Source organism: Sparus aurata, chromosome 23, assembly GCF_900880675.1.
Source record: "Sparus aurata chromosome 23, fSpaAur1.1, whole genome shotgun sequence".
NCBI lineage: Eukaryota > Metazoa > Chordata > Actinopteri > Spariformes > Sparidae > Sparus > Sparus aurata.
The window spans coordinates 26,000,460-26,018,574 of NC_044209.1; the positions used below are offsets into that span (position 1 = coordinate 26,000,460).

The 18,115-nt window shown below is 46.6% G+C and overlaps 1 protein-coding gene across 9 annotated transcripts in view; it reads right to left on the minus strand.

Moving 5' to 3' along the window:
* Nucleotides 1–17,859, minus strand: part of arhgap44a (Rho GTPase activating protein 44a) — a 37,791-nt gene extending 19,932 nt beyond the window's left edge. For 4 of the 9 annotated variants that reach the window (XM_030406853.1, XM_030406852.1, XM_030406854.1 and 1 more), the window contains exons 1-8: nt 17,471–17,859; nt 2,533–2,572; nt 1,629–1,748; nt 1,445–1,521; nt 1,224–1,335; nt 1,002–1,078; nt 794–908; nt 554–622 (exon numbers count right to left, since the gene is read on the minus strand). In XM_030406853.1, coding sequence (XP_030262713.1) covers nt 554–622; nt 794–908; nt 1,002–1,078; nt 1,224–1,335; nt 1,445–1,521; nt 1,629–1,748; nt 2,533–2,572; nt 17,471–17,523 — 663 coding nt within the window. In that variant the 5' untranslated portion in view covers nt 17,524–17,859. Of the gene's footprint in view, nt 1–553; nt 623–793; nt 909–1,001; nt 1,079–1,223; nt 1,336–1,444; nt 1,522–1,628; nt 1,749–2,532; nt 2,573–15,869; nt 16,507–17,470 lie in introns of those variants that run through there. The other 5 variants (XM_030406857.1, XM_030406859.1, XM_030406860.1 and 2 more) reach the window with 3 other exon arrangements.
* Between the last annotated feature and the right edge of the window lie 256 nt (nt 17,860–18,115).

The window sequence follows — 18,115 nt, forward strand, 5'->3', positions numbered from 1 at the left end:
ACTTAGACAAAAAATTAAATTACAGAAATCTCTTCTGCAGGTGTTTCATCTTTAAGAGGATTACATGCTGAAAAAGCTCCTTTTCCTGCTGTGTTGCCTTCGGGTTACTTTGCGTTGCATGAAATCACGACTCTACACTCACAGCTACTGCGCTGGCTGTAAACGAGACATAATATTAAATTCCCTACGCACCGAGTGTTAAAAGGAAAGTCTATTATTTCTAATCCCGGGCCCTTCATGTAAACGATTCAGTCATACCGAGAGTTTTGTCTGCTGCCACAACACGGCTGCAACGAAACTGTCAAAGTTACGTCCACTAACCTTTATTTTGCCACTGACAGGTTGAGGAATTCCCCCTAAAGTTAAACCTGCCACTCTACAGGAACTCTTTGTGTCGTTGAGCCTTTAAAGTTACAAAACCAGGACATTATAAAAACCACAGTCACCAGTAAAATATTTAATCGCTGCATCCCTCACGGGAACAACCGTTTTTTTCTTCACACGGCAGAAAAAAACCAAACAGAATATTTAATCACGTTCGCAGTGTACTCACTGTCTGGAAGTAGTTTGCATAGTCTATTTCTTTGGCCACAAAACTGTACATATCTGCCGACAGCTGATCCTGAAACAGAAAGCAGACACACACCGTCCTTTAAGAAATGATCTCACCCACATGTGACTGTAACATCATCCTGGCACTGTGGTCCGTTTGTGTCCGATGCATGCAGGAGGGATATAAATCAAGCCGGAGAGCGAAGAAGCTCGAGGCGGGAATAATGTTCAACTGGCTCACCCTACAAATCTCCATCCGATTGGCCGCCTCCTCCATCTCCTCTCGGAGCGACTCGGATTTGGCGCCGGGCTGCAGCGTGCTCGGGTGACTGGAGGACTTGGACGACTGATGAAATCTGTGGGCACGAGATGAAAACCGCATTTAAACATTTAAAACCCCGAGCGTTTGTTTTTTAAAAAAAATTAATTCGTGGACGTCGTGGCCTCGCCTTGTCCGAGCGGAGTCCATGTCCAGGACGAGTTTAGCTAAGTGCTTCCTCTGTTTCTGGATGTTGGGGATGTCCACCTGCAAGAGGATTAAAGTCAGCGCCGAGAGAAAAAGAAGCAGCACTTTTATGTAAATGAAGAACATATTCTGCTTGAAATAGAGAGCGCGGCTCTGTAATTCATGTCAGGGAGGTGTTCGGCCCCTAATTGGTGCCGCAAGTTACCTCGGCGAGCACGTAGAGAGGCTCCACCACGTCTCTCTCGATCTGGAACTCGAACTGGATGAGCTCCTGGGCCAACTTCTCCTCCGTCTCCCCACACAGCTTCAGCATCTTCCTGTTGGTGGGTGAAAGTCACAGGCAATCAGACGCAATTAAAATGCAGACAAGGGTAATGAGGACGGAGAAGAATCCGATAGCCCGATCAATAATTAAAGATGACTTACCCCAGTAGAGAGTCGTCCCCCAGCACCGCGGCACCCTCCACCATGCACTGAGCCAGGATGGTGAGCGGGAGTTTTTTCTGGCGGCAGAGAGAGAGAGAGAGAGAGAAACGATATCAGAAGATGAGATTCATACGCGGATCATGAGCGACGCGGCGTGAGACGGGTGATGGACGCGGACACTCACGGACGGCGACTTGACGGATCTCTTCTCCACGTCGGTCCCCTGCTGACCCTGCAGGCAGGCCGTCAGCTTCTTGTGGGTGCTGTGCGACACCTGTTTGACCAGGTCCAGACGCTTCTCCACCTGGAACCACCACACACACATCAGAAAACATCTGGGCACACATCCATTACCATCACTTTCACAGTTAATTGATGACTCATTTAGTCTGAAAAATATCCCCAAATTGTGATAAATGCTGAACACATGTTCAAGCGACCAAAGTGACGTCTTCAAAATGCTTCTTTTGTCCAGCAGACAGTCTTAAAACACAGAGACTCTTCATTTAGTGTCATAAACGACGAAGAAAAGCAGCAAATCTGCAATTTTGAAAGGCTGGAATCAGCAAATGTGCTTGAAAAACCACTTAAATAACAAGTCAAATACCAAAATAGTCAAATCAAGCAGTTTAAAAGCATTTTTGGGGTTGTGCCGCGTTGTTTTGTGTGTTTTTGTCACTACTGTATGTTACAGTTGATGATTAATCTGAAATATAGAATAATTAATAACCTTTCATCGCGAGTGGGAAGAAAATAGGAAGGAAGCGTTTCTGCTACAAAACAGATTTCACTTTCAGACTTTCTCTTTGTTTAAATGAAACAACCTGAAGATTTAGAAACGACTCACTGAAGACTTATTGCACGTGACCCGTGACTTTGCTTTGAGGCGTCACGAGACAAACAGAGACGTTGGAGACGCGGATCGCGAGCGTCATAATCACATTATTCACACCTGTTAATGTAACTCAGCGTGAACAACGAGAGGAGCGACTGCTAAGAGACGGTCGGCTAATCAAGGACTAACGAGTCCGATTCACAGGTGTTGTGATTTCACACACACACACACACACACATACACACACACTCACCTGTAGAAGGTCTTCGCTTAACACCTCCGTTTTTTCCGCCCTGTGAAGATAAAAGAGTAAAACAGTCAGCAAATCCAGAGAAGAGAACACGAACATGAGCTGATGTTAGATATAAATATTCCTCCTTCATGTATAAATAAGAGTTAATAATGACATCAAAAACACATCAATTGTTAGATTATAAGATATTTATTCATCCAAGCACTAATAAGTAACTTGTTAACAGTTTATAAACGGTTAAAAACATTAATAAAAACTGATGATAACAGCATTACAAACACATTAACTGTCCATCCCTTGATATAAATTCATGATGACATGTCAGCTGCAGTGATTTATGGCTCTCTGCGCGTCTCAGACGCATCCAAATGCCTTTCACATCAGCGTGTCTTCGCCAGAATGTTCCCCTGTCTGTGAAACATCGTCCCAGCTGTGTAACATCTCATGCAGACTCACTCGCTGTCTGTCTGCACATCATCATCATCATCATCATCAGTGTGGCAGAGCTCCAACATGCTCCCGTCCCTCTGGACCATGTGTGGGTGCTCATGTGAGTTCATCTGTGTGTGTGTGTGACTTAGACAATACATCAACAGATTCATCACCAACTCGCCGGAGTGTCTCCTAACACCAGCGTGAGCGCAACAGGCGAGACGTCGGCCACCGATTCAAACGCGCCACTTCTCCAGCGAGGAGCGTCTCGTCCCGCTGTGAATCCAGCAGACTGGGGATTTAGCCAAAGACTGGAGGAAAAAGGGCAGAGCTGCAGCGCCGCCGAAGCAGATAAAACTACTCATCCGGAGGGCTGAATGAGCCGTAAGCTCGGGGAAAAAAGCAAACCACTGGATTTCATAAATACACGGTGTCAGCTCGGTGCAGAGAGCTTATATATTAAGACTTGGGCTCTTTTACAGCGAGAAGATTTCCCCACAGAGCTCGATGTGCTTTTTTTTTTATAATCCTTCAAGAAAAGATAGATTTCCTCCTCGGAGCACCTGCAGTATATTACATGTCTGATTTGGGTGGTTTGGCACATAACGCACGTATCTAAAGCAACAATCCGGGATCTATCAGGACCATCTAATCAGACCGGAGGATAACATGTACTTCCTGCTCCGGCTGACGAGGGGAGGGAGGGGGACTTCTTGGGCCGGCAAGTCTGACCTCCAAAACGGAGTCCAAGACCACCAGAACCCCCCAGAAGCCACCCACGGGTGCACATACTCTCTCGACACTTCCCCTTCCTGTCTGCACAACCTCTTCCTGCTATTGTGCCCCCACCGTGCCAATGCCGATGGCGAATAATAGCTTTTTTTTTTTTTTTTTTTTTGTATCGTTCATTTAGAAAAGAAATCTGAAATGATCTCAGAATGGAAAAAGACCTCGATTTGTGCTCCATTGTTCATCAGCCGGACCGAAAATACATCGTAATTAAACTGTCTGAGAAAAACAAATGGACTGAAAGGTTTTAACGTTGACATGATGCGCGTACACGTTCCGTACGTCGCCTCCGACAACAGCAAAGCTGAACTCTAACGATGTCGGTTATTAGCATCCCCCCGCGCTCGGTGCCGGGACGTGAGCGCGGAGTCATGGGAACTGGGTCAAAGCAGGCATGTACCAATGGATCTAATCACACTCGGCCCTCTTGGAAGGAAAACTGCTCTGCTCACTGATGGAGGAAGAAAAAATCCAGGAAATGTGTGTGTGCCTGCCCGCCTGAGAGGGAGAGAGAGAAACTGATAGCAGAGCGAGAGATTTCTGGCGTGATCTGCGAGGATAAGTGTGATCGCAGATTGCTGATTACATGACAAAAGGGGGATAAAAATAACCCGAGCAGCTCGCTGAAGTTTGGCTCCGTTCTGCTGCGGCACTCTGCGACTCCCTCTGAAAAAAAAATCTCTCCGAACCTCCATGTTCTATTAAAAAAAAAGAAAAAAAAAAGACCCTGCGCACCACACTGTCACATGGGCTCCATGCTGAGTGCCTGGAGGTCTGCAGCGTGCAGCTGCGAGCTCGTCGCTGTCTACGTGGCCTCAGATCCGCTGGGAGAATCTGGCAGCTGAGGGACACTAATGGGGGGCACAGATGGGACAGGAGCTCCAGCAGCGGCACGGATGTGCGAGGAGCTACTCTGTTAGCGATATCTGGCAGGGATACGTGGATCCACCTGCTCAGATATGACAGCTGCATACGCTTAAAGTTTCATTGTGACCACTCTCTCTGTTTATCTGAGTGTGGGAGTGTTTTTCCTGAAGGTTGAGTCGACCGAGGGAGTGAAAATCGTGAAAAAGCGAAAGGGGTTCGGTAAAAAAACAACACAATTACTTAATTGCGTTTGCTGTTTGCAACAAGAAGGGAATGAAAAATTCAAACATCTGCCGTCCTCTCCGACCACGACCGGTGTGGCCTTTATGACCCAGACTTCAAACGGGTCGGGGCCGACCTTCAAAGACAGCCGAGCGTCTTGTTCCTTCAGCTTGTTTGTTTTCAGTCAGTGGTATTTCCTCTTAGGGAAGCGGTATCGTACATAATCAGGCCTGTGAAGACACAGAGACAAAGTAGCATAGGGGGGTGGCGAACCAGAGCTGCTTGAACCTGATGTAAAGCCACCTCGCAGGAGAATTTGGGAGGTGAGGAGAGAAGATTCGTCTCAGCAAACAGTGTGCAGAACGAGTCCTGGGAGGAAAGTAAACACGTGGGAGAGTTGGCAGCCATGTGGGCGGCGTGCTCGTGGAGGGGGAGAGAGACTTTGCCAGGTTTATGCCAACCATCTGCCACTTCGCAGGCATTCCTTTACCTGGAGGTGCTGATGACTCAATACAAACATGCACACACACACACACACTCTCTCTCTCTCTCTCACACACACACACACACGTGAAAACACACATCTATAAATACACTGATTAATTAACTAAAGCGAAGTGCTGAAATGCATCACAAGATTTCAGTCCAACACATACAAGATAAATTCAAAAAGCTGACAAATTCTGGCTTGTTTCTCTGGTACATCAGTGAAGCAAGAACTGCAAATCAGTGCAACGCAAACACGGACGAAGGCTCGAAGCGAAGACGAAGCTGAATTATTTGAGACAATATTGACAGAAAGAGATCAGCTGCCACACTTTGAATAACTCGCTCTCAACCCAGTGGGGAAGTTAAGACCGCATGAGTCGAGACCAAGTCATGACCAAGACAAGAGCGCATCGAGACCGAGACAAGACCAAGACTTTGAAAGGTTAAGACCAAATGAAGATCAAGACCAAGACTTTGAAAGGTTAGGAGCAAGTCAAGATCAAGACCAAGACTTTGAACGGTTAGGAGCAAGTCAAGACCGAGATCAAGGCAGGACAAGACGGAATCAAGACCATAACCAGAGTGTATCGGGCCGAGACAAGACCAAGACTTTGAAGGTTTAAGACCTAATCGAGATCAACGCAGGACAAGACCAAGTCAAGACCAAGGCCAGAGTGTATCACGGTGCATCAAGACCGAGATCAAGACCAAGGAAGGACAAGACCGAGTCAAGACCATAACCGGAGTGTATCGAGGCCGAGTGAAGACCAAGACTGTGAAGGTTTAAGACTTAATTCAGATCAACACGGGACAAGACCAAGTCAAGACCAGGGCCTGAGTGCATCAAGACCGAGATCAAGACCAAGGCAGGACAAGACCGAGTCAAGACCATAACCGGAGTGTATCAAGACGAAGTTATGACCAAGACAAGAGTGCATCAAGACCGAGACAAGACCAAGACTTTGAAAGGTTAAGAGCAAGTCAAGACCAAGATCAAGGCGGGACAAAACTGAATCAAGACTATAATCGGAGTGCATCTAGACCGAGACAAGACCAAGACTGAAGGTTTAAGACCTTCAATTAAGTCGGAATTAAGGTCAAGGCCGAGACAAACTCCAGAGTCCACTTTGAGGCTGAGACCAAATTAAAGCGGCCTTGAGACCAAGACTGAACTCGGGCGAATACTTTCTCAACCTCTGGAGGCAACGATTACAAAGCACTGATAAGAGGGAGGGTTGCTTTTGTATTTACAGCTGGCCATAGAAAAATATAATTTTTAATGTGCATATTTTCCCAGAGACCTCAGACATTCCACTTCACTCCAACTCCGCAACATGGAAAGCAACATGTGTGCACCACGAACCCAGCTGACCATTCTGGCCTCTCACGCCAGACAAATATGCGTTATATAATAAATATTTCTATCTCCAGATATGTTAATGTTGGAGGGCGTTCATGCTCAGCCCCCCTTTCACTGCTGTGCATGGTTCATAAGAGCATGAATAATCCATGTGGACGTAATCACACAATGTGAAGAAAAACAACATCCCCAGTCTTGAATATATTGCGTTGGTTGCGAGCCAGATGTTGGCTTTCGGTCCACAGGTCCACCTGAGACTGAAGACAAAGAAAGCATCATGCTCTGGTTGTTAGCATGGCTAACAACAGCGCTAATTTTGAGGCCTGAAAGAGCCGTGCTGGATGCTAGGTCCTGTGCTGCGAGGGGAGGGTAGTGGAGCAGAATGGCGGCCCCGGGGCCTCAGCAGGGCACCACACAGCCCGGAGCGCTGGCATGAGATCCACACTCAGACACACACACACACACACACACACACACACACACACACACAGCAGTGTTCATGCTAGAGATGCTCCGTGAATATTTCTCCATTTATTGCTTTCTTTCCTCCCTCCAGAACCGTTCCCGCGCATCGAGAGGCCCCGCTCCTCCCCAAAGACGAGGCGGGGAGAGAAGGGGCTGATGGGATGCGAAGGTTACTAAAACAGAAAAACCCACTTACTGTAGTTGTCCGGCAAAAAAAAACTAGGTCACAGTTCTGTTAAGTATGCAAGAATAAACTGTGAGAGACACACACACACACAGAGAGAGAGAGAGAGCCTGCAGCATTCAGCAGCGTTTCACTGGAAACACAAGCAGTGAGTTATCTCTAATATTATTCATGGTGAATAATCTGCACTAGACGCCCTCCGCTCTGCGATTTAACTGCTTTAACACCGCCGGAGCAGCAAAACGCCTAAATGATGCCAAACGTCCAGCAGAGAGCAATCGAACAGACACCAGGACGAGGCGCCGCGGATCAGAACCGCGCACCCGCCCGGAGAAAACGGATGAGAAAATGTTTTCTCGAGCCATCCTTCTGCGTCGGTTCCAAAAAAGAAGAAACTCGCTGCCATTTTTGGGCAAAATTAACATGTGGGCTGGCAAAAAAAGAAAACAAGCGAGGTTTGATGAAACAGCTAATACCAAATGAGCGTTTCTAGGCAACAGCGAATGAGGAGATTTTTTAACACCTACTGTATAGAAACACTGAAGATGGAGAATCGTCTTTTTGTAATTAAGGAGCTGAATTTCTACATGTTTAACAGGAGAAAGAGGTAAACAACGCAGGAAATTTGTTATTAGTGGATTAGCGCTTCCTGTTTTGAGACTATTGGCATTCCTGAATGGGAGGAAGTGGGCACGCTGATAGGGAGTCGCCCGCCTCCTCCTGAGGAGAACTTCATTATTTCTAGCAACAATGACGCTCTGCTGCAGCGACTCTCACTTCATTGTTGCTCAGAATAATGCAGCGGCTGAATGAACGTACAGTAGAAGACCTTGTGTTGGACGTCACCATCTCAGAGTTTCTATTTCTGAACATGTTTTCACAGCAGTAACGTCATGTAACGCTACTTTGACTACATTATTTATTTCAGTAACCACTTCACAGTTCTGCAGTTCTTTCATTCCCGTAATCACAACATTTATTACCTCAAGATTCATTGAAAATTACCCCGACGTGATTTAAAAATTCTGTTGTTTTCTAATAAATATAATTTCCAGGTAACTTCCAACTGGTTTCTGCTCAAAGTCTTCTGATCACATCATTTTAATCTCAAGATAGTATATTTAAAGTCTAATAAAGCAACCATAAAAAAAATAAAGAACTAGGGATGTGCAATCTACGTAATATAACATTATCGTGATATGAGACCATATATCATCTTAGATTTTGGAGATCGTTACATCCTGATGTGTCTCTTGCTGGTTTTAAAGGCTGCATCCACAGTAAAGTGATGTTATTTTAAACTTACAAGACTGTTTTTACATTTTCTAACACTTATCCTGACACACTTCACCTTTATATCCACGTTACTGATGATTATTCATCAAAAAGTTGTGAACTGAAATTCGTTGGAAATTAAAATGGAAAGTTTCCCGAACATGATAAAACGGATAAAACCAGCTATTTATTAACTGCTTGTGGAAAACAGCAGAATATTATTATCAAATAACAGAAAGGTCACTTTCAATAAATCACAAGGTTGTTATTGCGGTAATTTGCTTGTAATTTCACAGGAATTTTAAATATGCCTCTCGCTAAACTTGTTAACATGACATTTCTGTTTGAGGGACAAAGATTTGGCTGCAGCTCCTCAGAATATTACCTCCATAAACCACAGTTCAATCTAATAAACATGAATTTAATCTGATGATAAAGGAAAACTTATTGAAACAGAAGTTATTATGTTTCTATGACGGCACTTAGAGAGTCATTTGTGGGTTGTTTGTGTCTTTGTGTCGTGCATGAGATCAGCCCTGAACGCCTCGCAGCCTGAATCGCATCTGATTCATCTGCTGCGTTTGTTTCGGACCCCGAGGTCACTTCCTGTTGAAGATGAGATCAGGAGCAGCGCACTGGGTCGACCCCGACACCCCGTGATCGAAACCCTCTTTAACATGCAGCAGATCAACGAGGACACAAACTAAATCAAAGTGCAGACGGGAGCGAGCAGCCGTCCTGTCGTTTCTTACGTGTTCTGTATCGGACCGACAGCGCCGGGCTCTTTAAGAGGCTCGTCTTTTGAGGGGAATCGGCGGCACAGAAACAACGCTTCTGTCTGATATGACATCATCTGTCTTTTGATGGCCAAATCGGCCCTTTGACAAAGGCTCCCTCTCACTGACTCCACCCTGTAGTAATCTGTCTGTGGAAGGCACTGATGGGGTTATGGGACGGTTATCAACATGGACCTTTGATGCTCACACTGAATGGCTCCATACAATCGCAGCTTCGCCTTGAAAAGAAGATCCACGATCTGCAACACGAGTAATGACTCATTTCTGATGAATGCCTCAAAAAAAACCAAAAAAAAAAACCACTCGCAATGAAGGAACCTTGAGTGTGAGTGTACTTTCTAGTCAAGATTTAACAATGTGATCCGCCCAGAGGAGCAGTTCATCAGCTGCAGAGACCTCCACCTTATTCATCTGAGCAACAAGGTGAAGGAGGAGGAGGAGGAGGAGGAGGAGGTGAAGGAGGAGGAGGTGAAGGAGAAGGCGATGCAACAGTGTCGCCTCCTACGTCTCGTGTTACCTGTCAGCGACCGTATGTTCCTTCAGTATTACATCCTGGCCGAGAGGAGCTCACAGGCAGAGGCAGTCGTGTTTTATGCCGACAGCAATTTGTCTACAAGACTCATACGATCCGGATTAATGCAGAATATTCTATTTTCAGTCCCTCTTTATGAGCATCGTTATATCCTGATACGATAAGCGTCGTCTTCTCCTGGTTTTAAAGGCTGCGTTACAGTAAAGCGACGTCCACTTCTGAACTTATCAGACTTGTTCTACTTGTTCTGATGACCCACTTTTGTTGTTCTCCACACTATTGGTGATTATTTATCAAAAATCATTTCAAAATATCGAGATATATATTGTGTGCACGCACGATATAACCTGATGTCTGTTTCCTCCTCGCTGCTGCCACGTTCTTGATCATGCTTCAATTGGAGGTATAAGCAAACAGGTTATCTTTGATAGCAGCTTATTACAGACTGTATTGTTGTTTCTTATTAGACGGCGGCCTCTAGTGGCTGCACTAATTATCACAGCAGCAAAGGAGGACGTCAGGCGAGGAAGTATAAAGAGTGAAAAACACGTGCAGGAATGGAGAGCGCCGTGAGCTGTGAGTTATTTCAACTTACTGACATTGTAAAGTTACGTGACATACACAACGTTACTGCAGCCACTAATTCTTGTCTTGACCCGCTTCCTCTTTACGACCATGTTACTGATGATTATTTAGCAAAAACAACACAATATTTGGACAGAACATTGTGATATTTGATTTTGTAGCCCCGTCATAGCATTTATATAGGTACGTTTTAACTGAAGGCACATAAGTAACGCAGCTATTTTAACCCAAACCACACTGCAGTTCTGTGCCTAAACCAAACCAAACAGCGAAGGTGTTATACGACTGTCACCTGTCGTGCTTCGGTCATGTTTTTGGGCGCAGTAATATGTCATTTTGGAGCCGACATGCTACCCATTGTTGTACAGGTATGAGGATGTGTTGCTTAAAAACAGATAACCTAAATATATCAACTGTTTGATGGTTTTATGTTATAAAGTTAGGATCGACTAATACAGTCTTTTCAGGGCTGATACTTGATCGTGATTATCAGCAATCGTCTGCAGTAAAAATGTAAATCTTAGGGTCAAAAAGCAGAATATTGTCCTCTGATAATCCACCAGTGTGTCCCGACTAACATGCCAACTTCTCACTCATGAATACACAAACAAGCAAAGACACATTCCTTATCGTTGCCACGTGTCCGTCCTCCTCTCTCTATATGTTCCACTCCTATATATCATTTCCATAAACGCTAGAAATCTAAGAGAGGCTGCGACACATCCACAGACTGCGTCACACTGTGAAGAGGAAGAGAGCGAAAGTGAGACAATGCAGAGAGAGAGAGAGAGAGAGAGAGAAAAGCATCTACAACTCATCTGCCAGCCCACAAGTGGCTGCCATTTTCTCATAATTGCATGGTGGAGTGGTGAGTTATGGCCCGCCCTAAAGGCACGGGGCAGGAAGAACGCCATTACCCGCTGGTGAACATCACCCAGGTGAGTGGTGCAGAGTGTGAGGGCGGGCGGAGGCGGGAGGCAATTTGTCAGGAGGGTGTAGCCCGAGACAGACGGCGTCCTTATCAAGTGAAAAGAACTGGGGGGGTAAAAAAAAGCCAGTTTTTCATTTTCTCATGTGTGAAATCAGTGTGACAGTGTCACAGACGCGTATCGTGGACTCTTTACCCGGCTGTCCTAGACCCAGATAGGACGGAGAGCTGGGAATACAGAAATAGGTCAAGAGAACCGGAGGGTGGGAGCCGGCTGGAATAAAGTAATCTTTTTCTGGCTTGTTTGGTGCGTTAAATAAATCACAATGTGGACAAACACTTAAAAATGACTGTTTAGATCATGGAGATTGTTTTTGCAGAAGCACTCAGCTTTGAATTTAAAGCCACGCCACCAAAAAAAAAGCAGCTTAGTTTAACCAAACGAGAGGAAATGCAGGGATGATTTCTCTCTTTGCAGCGCTGTGACAGCCCTTTGTCTCTCCCACTGCACCATAACACATTTCTTTAAGCTACAGAGTATGCATGGCTGCACATCCTCCATCCAGCATGAGGTCTTGCAGCTCCACAGAGGTTGATTGGTCAAGCCGCAGATCACATGATGTGGATCTCACCCAGCGGCAGCAGCAGCAGCAGCAGCGGCAGCCAGAAGAGTGCTGACACAGCACACCTGATCGCCAACCCCCCACTGAAAAAAGACCTTCAATCTCCATCACATGTAAGACAGAAAAAAACAAAAGACTTGTGCACTGTTTTCACTGCCGATGGGAGTGAAACATGGTGAGGTGTCACGTGCAGGAGGGAGGATGACGGGCGTGGATTCACCTCTCCGTCCTCGTAGGAATCTACACAACTGATCCTGGTGATTTTAAAAGTAGAGAGCAGAGACGTCCTCCTTTCTCTCACTTAGATTCGTAAAGGTTATAACGAGGTCTTTTCATTCATTTTATGGAAAATGAAGATGTATGTGGAGCATCACAGCAAGCTAAGAAAGGATTTATATGTGAGTTATGTACAAACGCAGAGGGAAAATAACATTTTACTGATCTTCTATCTATTTTCTGCTGTAAACTGAATCTGATATCACTGAATCTATTTTATGTTGTATGCATCATCTATCAGTTTTAGTCATGTTGCTGTTTGTCGTCTTTTTTCTGTCCCTGAATGTTGAAAATTCAATGAATAAGAAGTGTTTCAAAATAAAAGTCTGGGAAAAAAGATGAAAATAAGTCTTGATTAAAAATGAATAGAGAAAAAGTTGGAATTTAGCCTTGGTTTGACCTTTTTATCCCATAATAATTATGTCTTTTATCTTTACTCAGCTCAGTTTTCATCTGTTTTTCTTTATCTGGCAGAAATGTGCTTCCGCACGATAATTCATGCCAGAAAGAGACGACTGGATTAAGAGTCTGCAGTCGTAACAGCCCGTTAATTACATCTTAACGACGACACACTCAGATTCTTGTCATCAAAGTGCTAACACGACCCGCTTCCTGTGGATCTGCTGAGCTGGTTTGAAGAAGGCCGAGGGGCCGGGCGGGGTTATTAACGGCTCCAGTGAGACTGCCGAGGTTCGCCGAGGTCAAACCGACGCGGTAACCCCGAATCCACTATGACGACTGTGGAGCTTGAGTCAGCAGAGTCGAGCGTCTGAAGAGCCAGTGAGCACGAGATGGAGCAGAACTATGATCCGTGAAGTCAGGACTCGATGACGTGGCCTCAAAATAGTGTCACAGTATTTTACGGTTATATTCTAAACTTCACAAAGTCAAATATCACAATATTTTTTAACAAATACCTCAATATGGATATTTTGACAATATCGTGGGGGAAACTATTGTTACTTTTACAGAAAATTAATACAACATTTCTGATATATAATCAGCAGTAATGTGGATTTAATGACCGCGTGGATCCAAGTAGAACAGCCCGGTAAGTTAACCTTTAAAACCAGGAGAAGACAACACTTACGCCACATCGCGATGTAACGGTACATCCAAAATCTAGGCCGATATTTAAATTAGATCTTAATAAAACTCGTGCCGGGGGTGACGTGCAGGGTAAAGAGTCAAGGTTACGTGGCGCTCCAAATGGACTTTTCTGACGCTCATTTGCTACTAGCTTGCTGACGTCTTGGTAGCTAACAAGCTAGCTGGCTAACGTAACATTGTTACAGCTGATTCGGCTCATGACGCCTGAAATTCAACTGAAGTTCGTTGGTGAAATCTCTGCAGTTGGTGCCGCTCCTCTAATATCAGTGCAGGCGAGCACAGGTGGCCTATGAAGCGCCGCTAGTGTCCAGGTAATGAAGCAGTGCTCTGTTTTTATTTGATGACTTGATTGATAAGCGTCCATGCTTTTTTATCTCTATCCAATGAGTGGCAACTGGCGCTGTGATGAGACCAGGACCGCTATAGCGACGCAGGAGGAATCGTCGGCGGATAGTCGACGTCAACTGATGATGTGTGATGGTTTTGAAGAGTTGTCCCATTTAATTAGGGAGATTTAAACCACTTCTGCTGTTCTGAGGGACGAAGGGGCTGTCGAACACCTGAGGTAGGGGAAAAACCTGGAAATGGTATTAAGCCATGGTCTCATATTTAAATAACGATGCAATCATAACGTATCTCCCCGCCCTAAGTGAACTCATTAATCAACAGGCTTTTGTCCTGGCTTGCTAAATTATTCTTCTCTTTGCGGGGTAACATCTGTACTGCAACCAGGAGCATGAGAATTTCATCCCACACAGCCGACCAGCGGAGAGAGAAATAAAAAAGACGGCGAGACTTTTAACCTGAAGCGTCCTCATTGCAGTCAACGTGCGCGGTTACTCTCTGCGGGGTGTGTTCAACAGCCATTAAAGTCGCGATGCCGTCCCCCCCCCCACGCGCAGGAGAAAGGAGCTGCCTTGAACTGCAGCGTGATGGGAAAAAGATTCGCTGTGTGTGAATGTTTACATTAAGACGCCTCATTAATCTGCACTCACACACATTCGTCTGACCCCGCCCGCTGATCCTGCACTAACACAGCGGAACACGTGTGTGTGTGTGTGTGCAAGGACATACGTATCCAAACAGACACGAATGTCAAAGCATCTAAACACGCTCACACGTCTCTGCTCTGTGGGTGGTTCTGTCAGGGGACATCATCGCCCTTCATGGTCGGGATGCAAACACAAAGAGAACGAGCCACGTACGGCATGTGACGCCTCGACACAACGCATCTTTAACTCGATTAACGCGATTTTTTTAATACATGCAGAAACAAGAGGCAATCAGCAGGAACAAGCACGCCGACCTTTAGCGAGCACACACTCCTCCAGATTGTTATTTTCTTGGCAACATAAAAACACTTTTTGATGGGCAGTTTCATCCAGAGAACCGTACAGAACCAAGGCTGACACGGTATGTGATTTCTGCTGTTAGGAGCCTCTCAATCAACACAACGAAAGGGAAAAGACGGAGTTTGTTGACGTCTTGCAGGAGCGTCACATTCAGTCATGTTCGCAAACTTCCTGCCTCGCTCTCTCAGGCGTCGTCTGATGTTCTCCCAGAAGTTACAGCATCGGGCGACCAAAGGAAACGCACAGTTAGCTTGAAGTCCAACGCAAGACGCAACTTAGCAAGCCGGCTAATATTACTGACTAGTCCGAAAGCAACAAAGCTAGCTCAGCGTCTGCCTTATTTTCTATTTAGCTAAGGGCTCGCTAACCAACCCAGTTGCAGGAATAGCTGTTAACAACGTCCTCCGCAGCTTCCCACGATGTGATACCTCAAACTTTACATTTCTTTACGATGCAACTCCATTTTTTTTAGATCCTTGACCTCACCTTGACTTCCCATTAAAAATAACTTGTTTTAGTGGCCGCAAACGCAGCTGGAAAATGTTCCAGTGTCGCTGTAAATCTATATATATATTGACCCTTACAAACGTTGGAACGCAGTCTTGAACTGGGGTCATTGGCTTGGCAGCATTCTCCCCTAGCTGCACACCAATGCTAGCTCTAGATGTGAAAGTCATAAGCATGTAATGTGAATGTGATTACTCTCACGTCTTGACTCTTAGCTTCAGAGAATCCTGACCTTGTTCTTCTTACAGCTAGCTAAAGACCCACGGTGGGTTGTGTCTTACGTAACGTTGGGAAGTCTTCGGCACTTCTTGAGGGACATCGTAGCCCGTCAACCCAAGTTTTATAGTGGAAGAACAGGTATTTAGGAGGCGAGACCGGAAAGCGAGACGCACCACTCACTCTAATATAGTTAAAATGATTTCTAAGTTGTTATTTGAAGGTAAAACCGTCACGTGCTGCTGGTGCAAACTACACCAAAGGAGAAGAAAAGTGACTTCAAACACATGCAAAACAAGATGGCAACAAACGGGAACAGCATGCCGACCTTTAGGGAGCACGAACTCCTCCAGATTGTTGTTTTCTCTGCAGCGCGAGAACACGTCTGATGGGCAGTTTCCTCCACAGCACCGTATGGTACCATGACTGAAACCCGGTACAGATGGTGCCGCTTTCCTCTCATGTCTTCTTGCGTGGCACAGCTAAAGTTTGATTCTGCTCAAGGTCACCGGAGGGTCACACCTGTTACTTCTCGGCCCGATACGAAGCACGAATAAAGTCTCAGAAGCTCTCCTGAGCACGAGAGAGCGTGCAGAGGAGAGCTGTGAATCCAGTGTTTGAGAGTTTGCGGTGAAGGCTGTGTTCTGGAGCTCGTTACGGCTCGGCGGTACCGACAGAACCACCTCGGCGGGCCGGGCGCGAGAGGAATATCGCTCACGTAACAGCAGCGGCGTGCACTCGAGGTGGGGAGTGCGTCTCTCCCTCACACTGCCTCACCTTCTCTGCTCATATGAAGCCCACACACATTTCCAGAATCACACCCACACACACACACACACACACACACACACACACACACTAATGACTCACACAGAGAGGGATTGGAGAAAGCAGCCTGAACCGACGAGGTAACTGATAGCACAAACACAGCCTGCAAGGTGTGTCGTAATGATGACCCACACACCTCCTGGCCCTAATCCCCCCTCCTCCTCCCTCCTCCTCCCTCCCTCCCTGTGTACTGACTGAGCAGAGAACACCTCCTGCTTGACAAGCTGCTCTGCCGCCCTGTGAGGTGAGCCAGCAGGGCGGTGGAGGGGGGATAAACCCAGGGGACCTGCGTGAAAGGTCACAAAGCATCTATTCCTGAAGGTGGGGAGGGGCTCAGGGACGCCCAGGTGCAGCGCAGGTAGACGACTGTGGGGAGAATCCTCGGGTCTGGTCGTTTAGTGGCATATTAGGATTATTCAAACAGAAAAATTGTAGATTAAAATAATCCAGATGTGGATTACGACCTTCAGGAATGCACGGACTTGATGACCCCCCCCCCTGCTCCCCTCCCCTCCCCTCCCCTCCCCGCCCGCCCAGGAGGTGCTTCCCTCCTCACAGCTGATGTTACTGCGTAATGAAAACATTGCGCCTTTTCCCTTTTCTGCCTCCCCTCCCTCCTCTCGCCCCGCACCGCATCCGTCTGCATCACGCACGCCTCCTGACAGCTCCTGAATGTAATCACACCTTAACTTCACCGTTATCATCATGCAGCCCGGCAGGTGACACCCCGCTCCTGCATACAGACGGCCTCTGTGTGGTGCTGCCATCGTCTATATTTAATGTGTTTCCGTGGGCAGGTCGCACTGGGGCAATGCGCCTCCACTCTGCCTCTGCGGTAGCCTCAATGGACATTACGCATAGGAGCACCAGAGGCGTTTTAAAACACGGGCTGCTCTGCTGTCCCCCTTATTTTAACGCACAAAGCACTGAGCATCTATTGCATACATGCAGAAGAACACACACACAGAAGCATATCTGCATGGGTCATGATTCCCATCCTACCGGCGGCGGGGGGGTGGGGGGGTCTCTCCCTCCTTTCACTTTGGCCCGGTGAGAATAAGCGCACGGGGGAGGATAAAAAAAGCGGGTTTGCCTTCTTACCTTCCCACCGTCTGGTTGGCGAGCTGTCGCATCCGATTGAACTGCTTCTTCATCTTGTATTTTTGTCTGCGTTAACACCTACAGGGGGAAATATTCCGCATTATTTCTCTCAGTACACAACGGTCCGTGCTCCACAGAGGCGCAGCGCGAAATCCAATCTGCCATGTCTTCCTTCCCTCATGGCGAGCGGCCGACGCAGAAGCTTTTTCCCCGCGGTTACATATTTTCACCTGGTTTATTCTAACAGCTAGTCACCCCGCTGCCCGCTGCCTGCTGCTGCTGCCCGCTGCCTGCGCAGGGATGCTGGACCAGCTCACCGCGGGCACTTCACAGGCAGCCGGAGAGCGACAGCAGCGACAAGTAGCGGCTGCGCAGCGGTGCAGTCTGGGAAATGTAGGAAAAAAAGCGAGGCTGACGCTCGACAAATAATCCAATCTCGCCGGTTTCCCCCCAGAGGACTGGGAGGCGTGATCAGAGAGGAATGTGTCCTAATGAGTGATTTAATCTGATTCATTAGTGCAGATTAGAGCGGTTGATTACTTATCACGGTGGAATTATGGGTAATGATCGATCCTGCAACGGTGCTGCAGAGAAGTGGAGGACGCGTTGTTATAAATACATTAAAAATACATACGCACGTGTTGT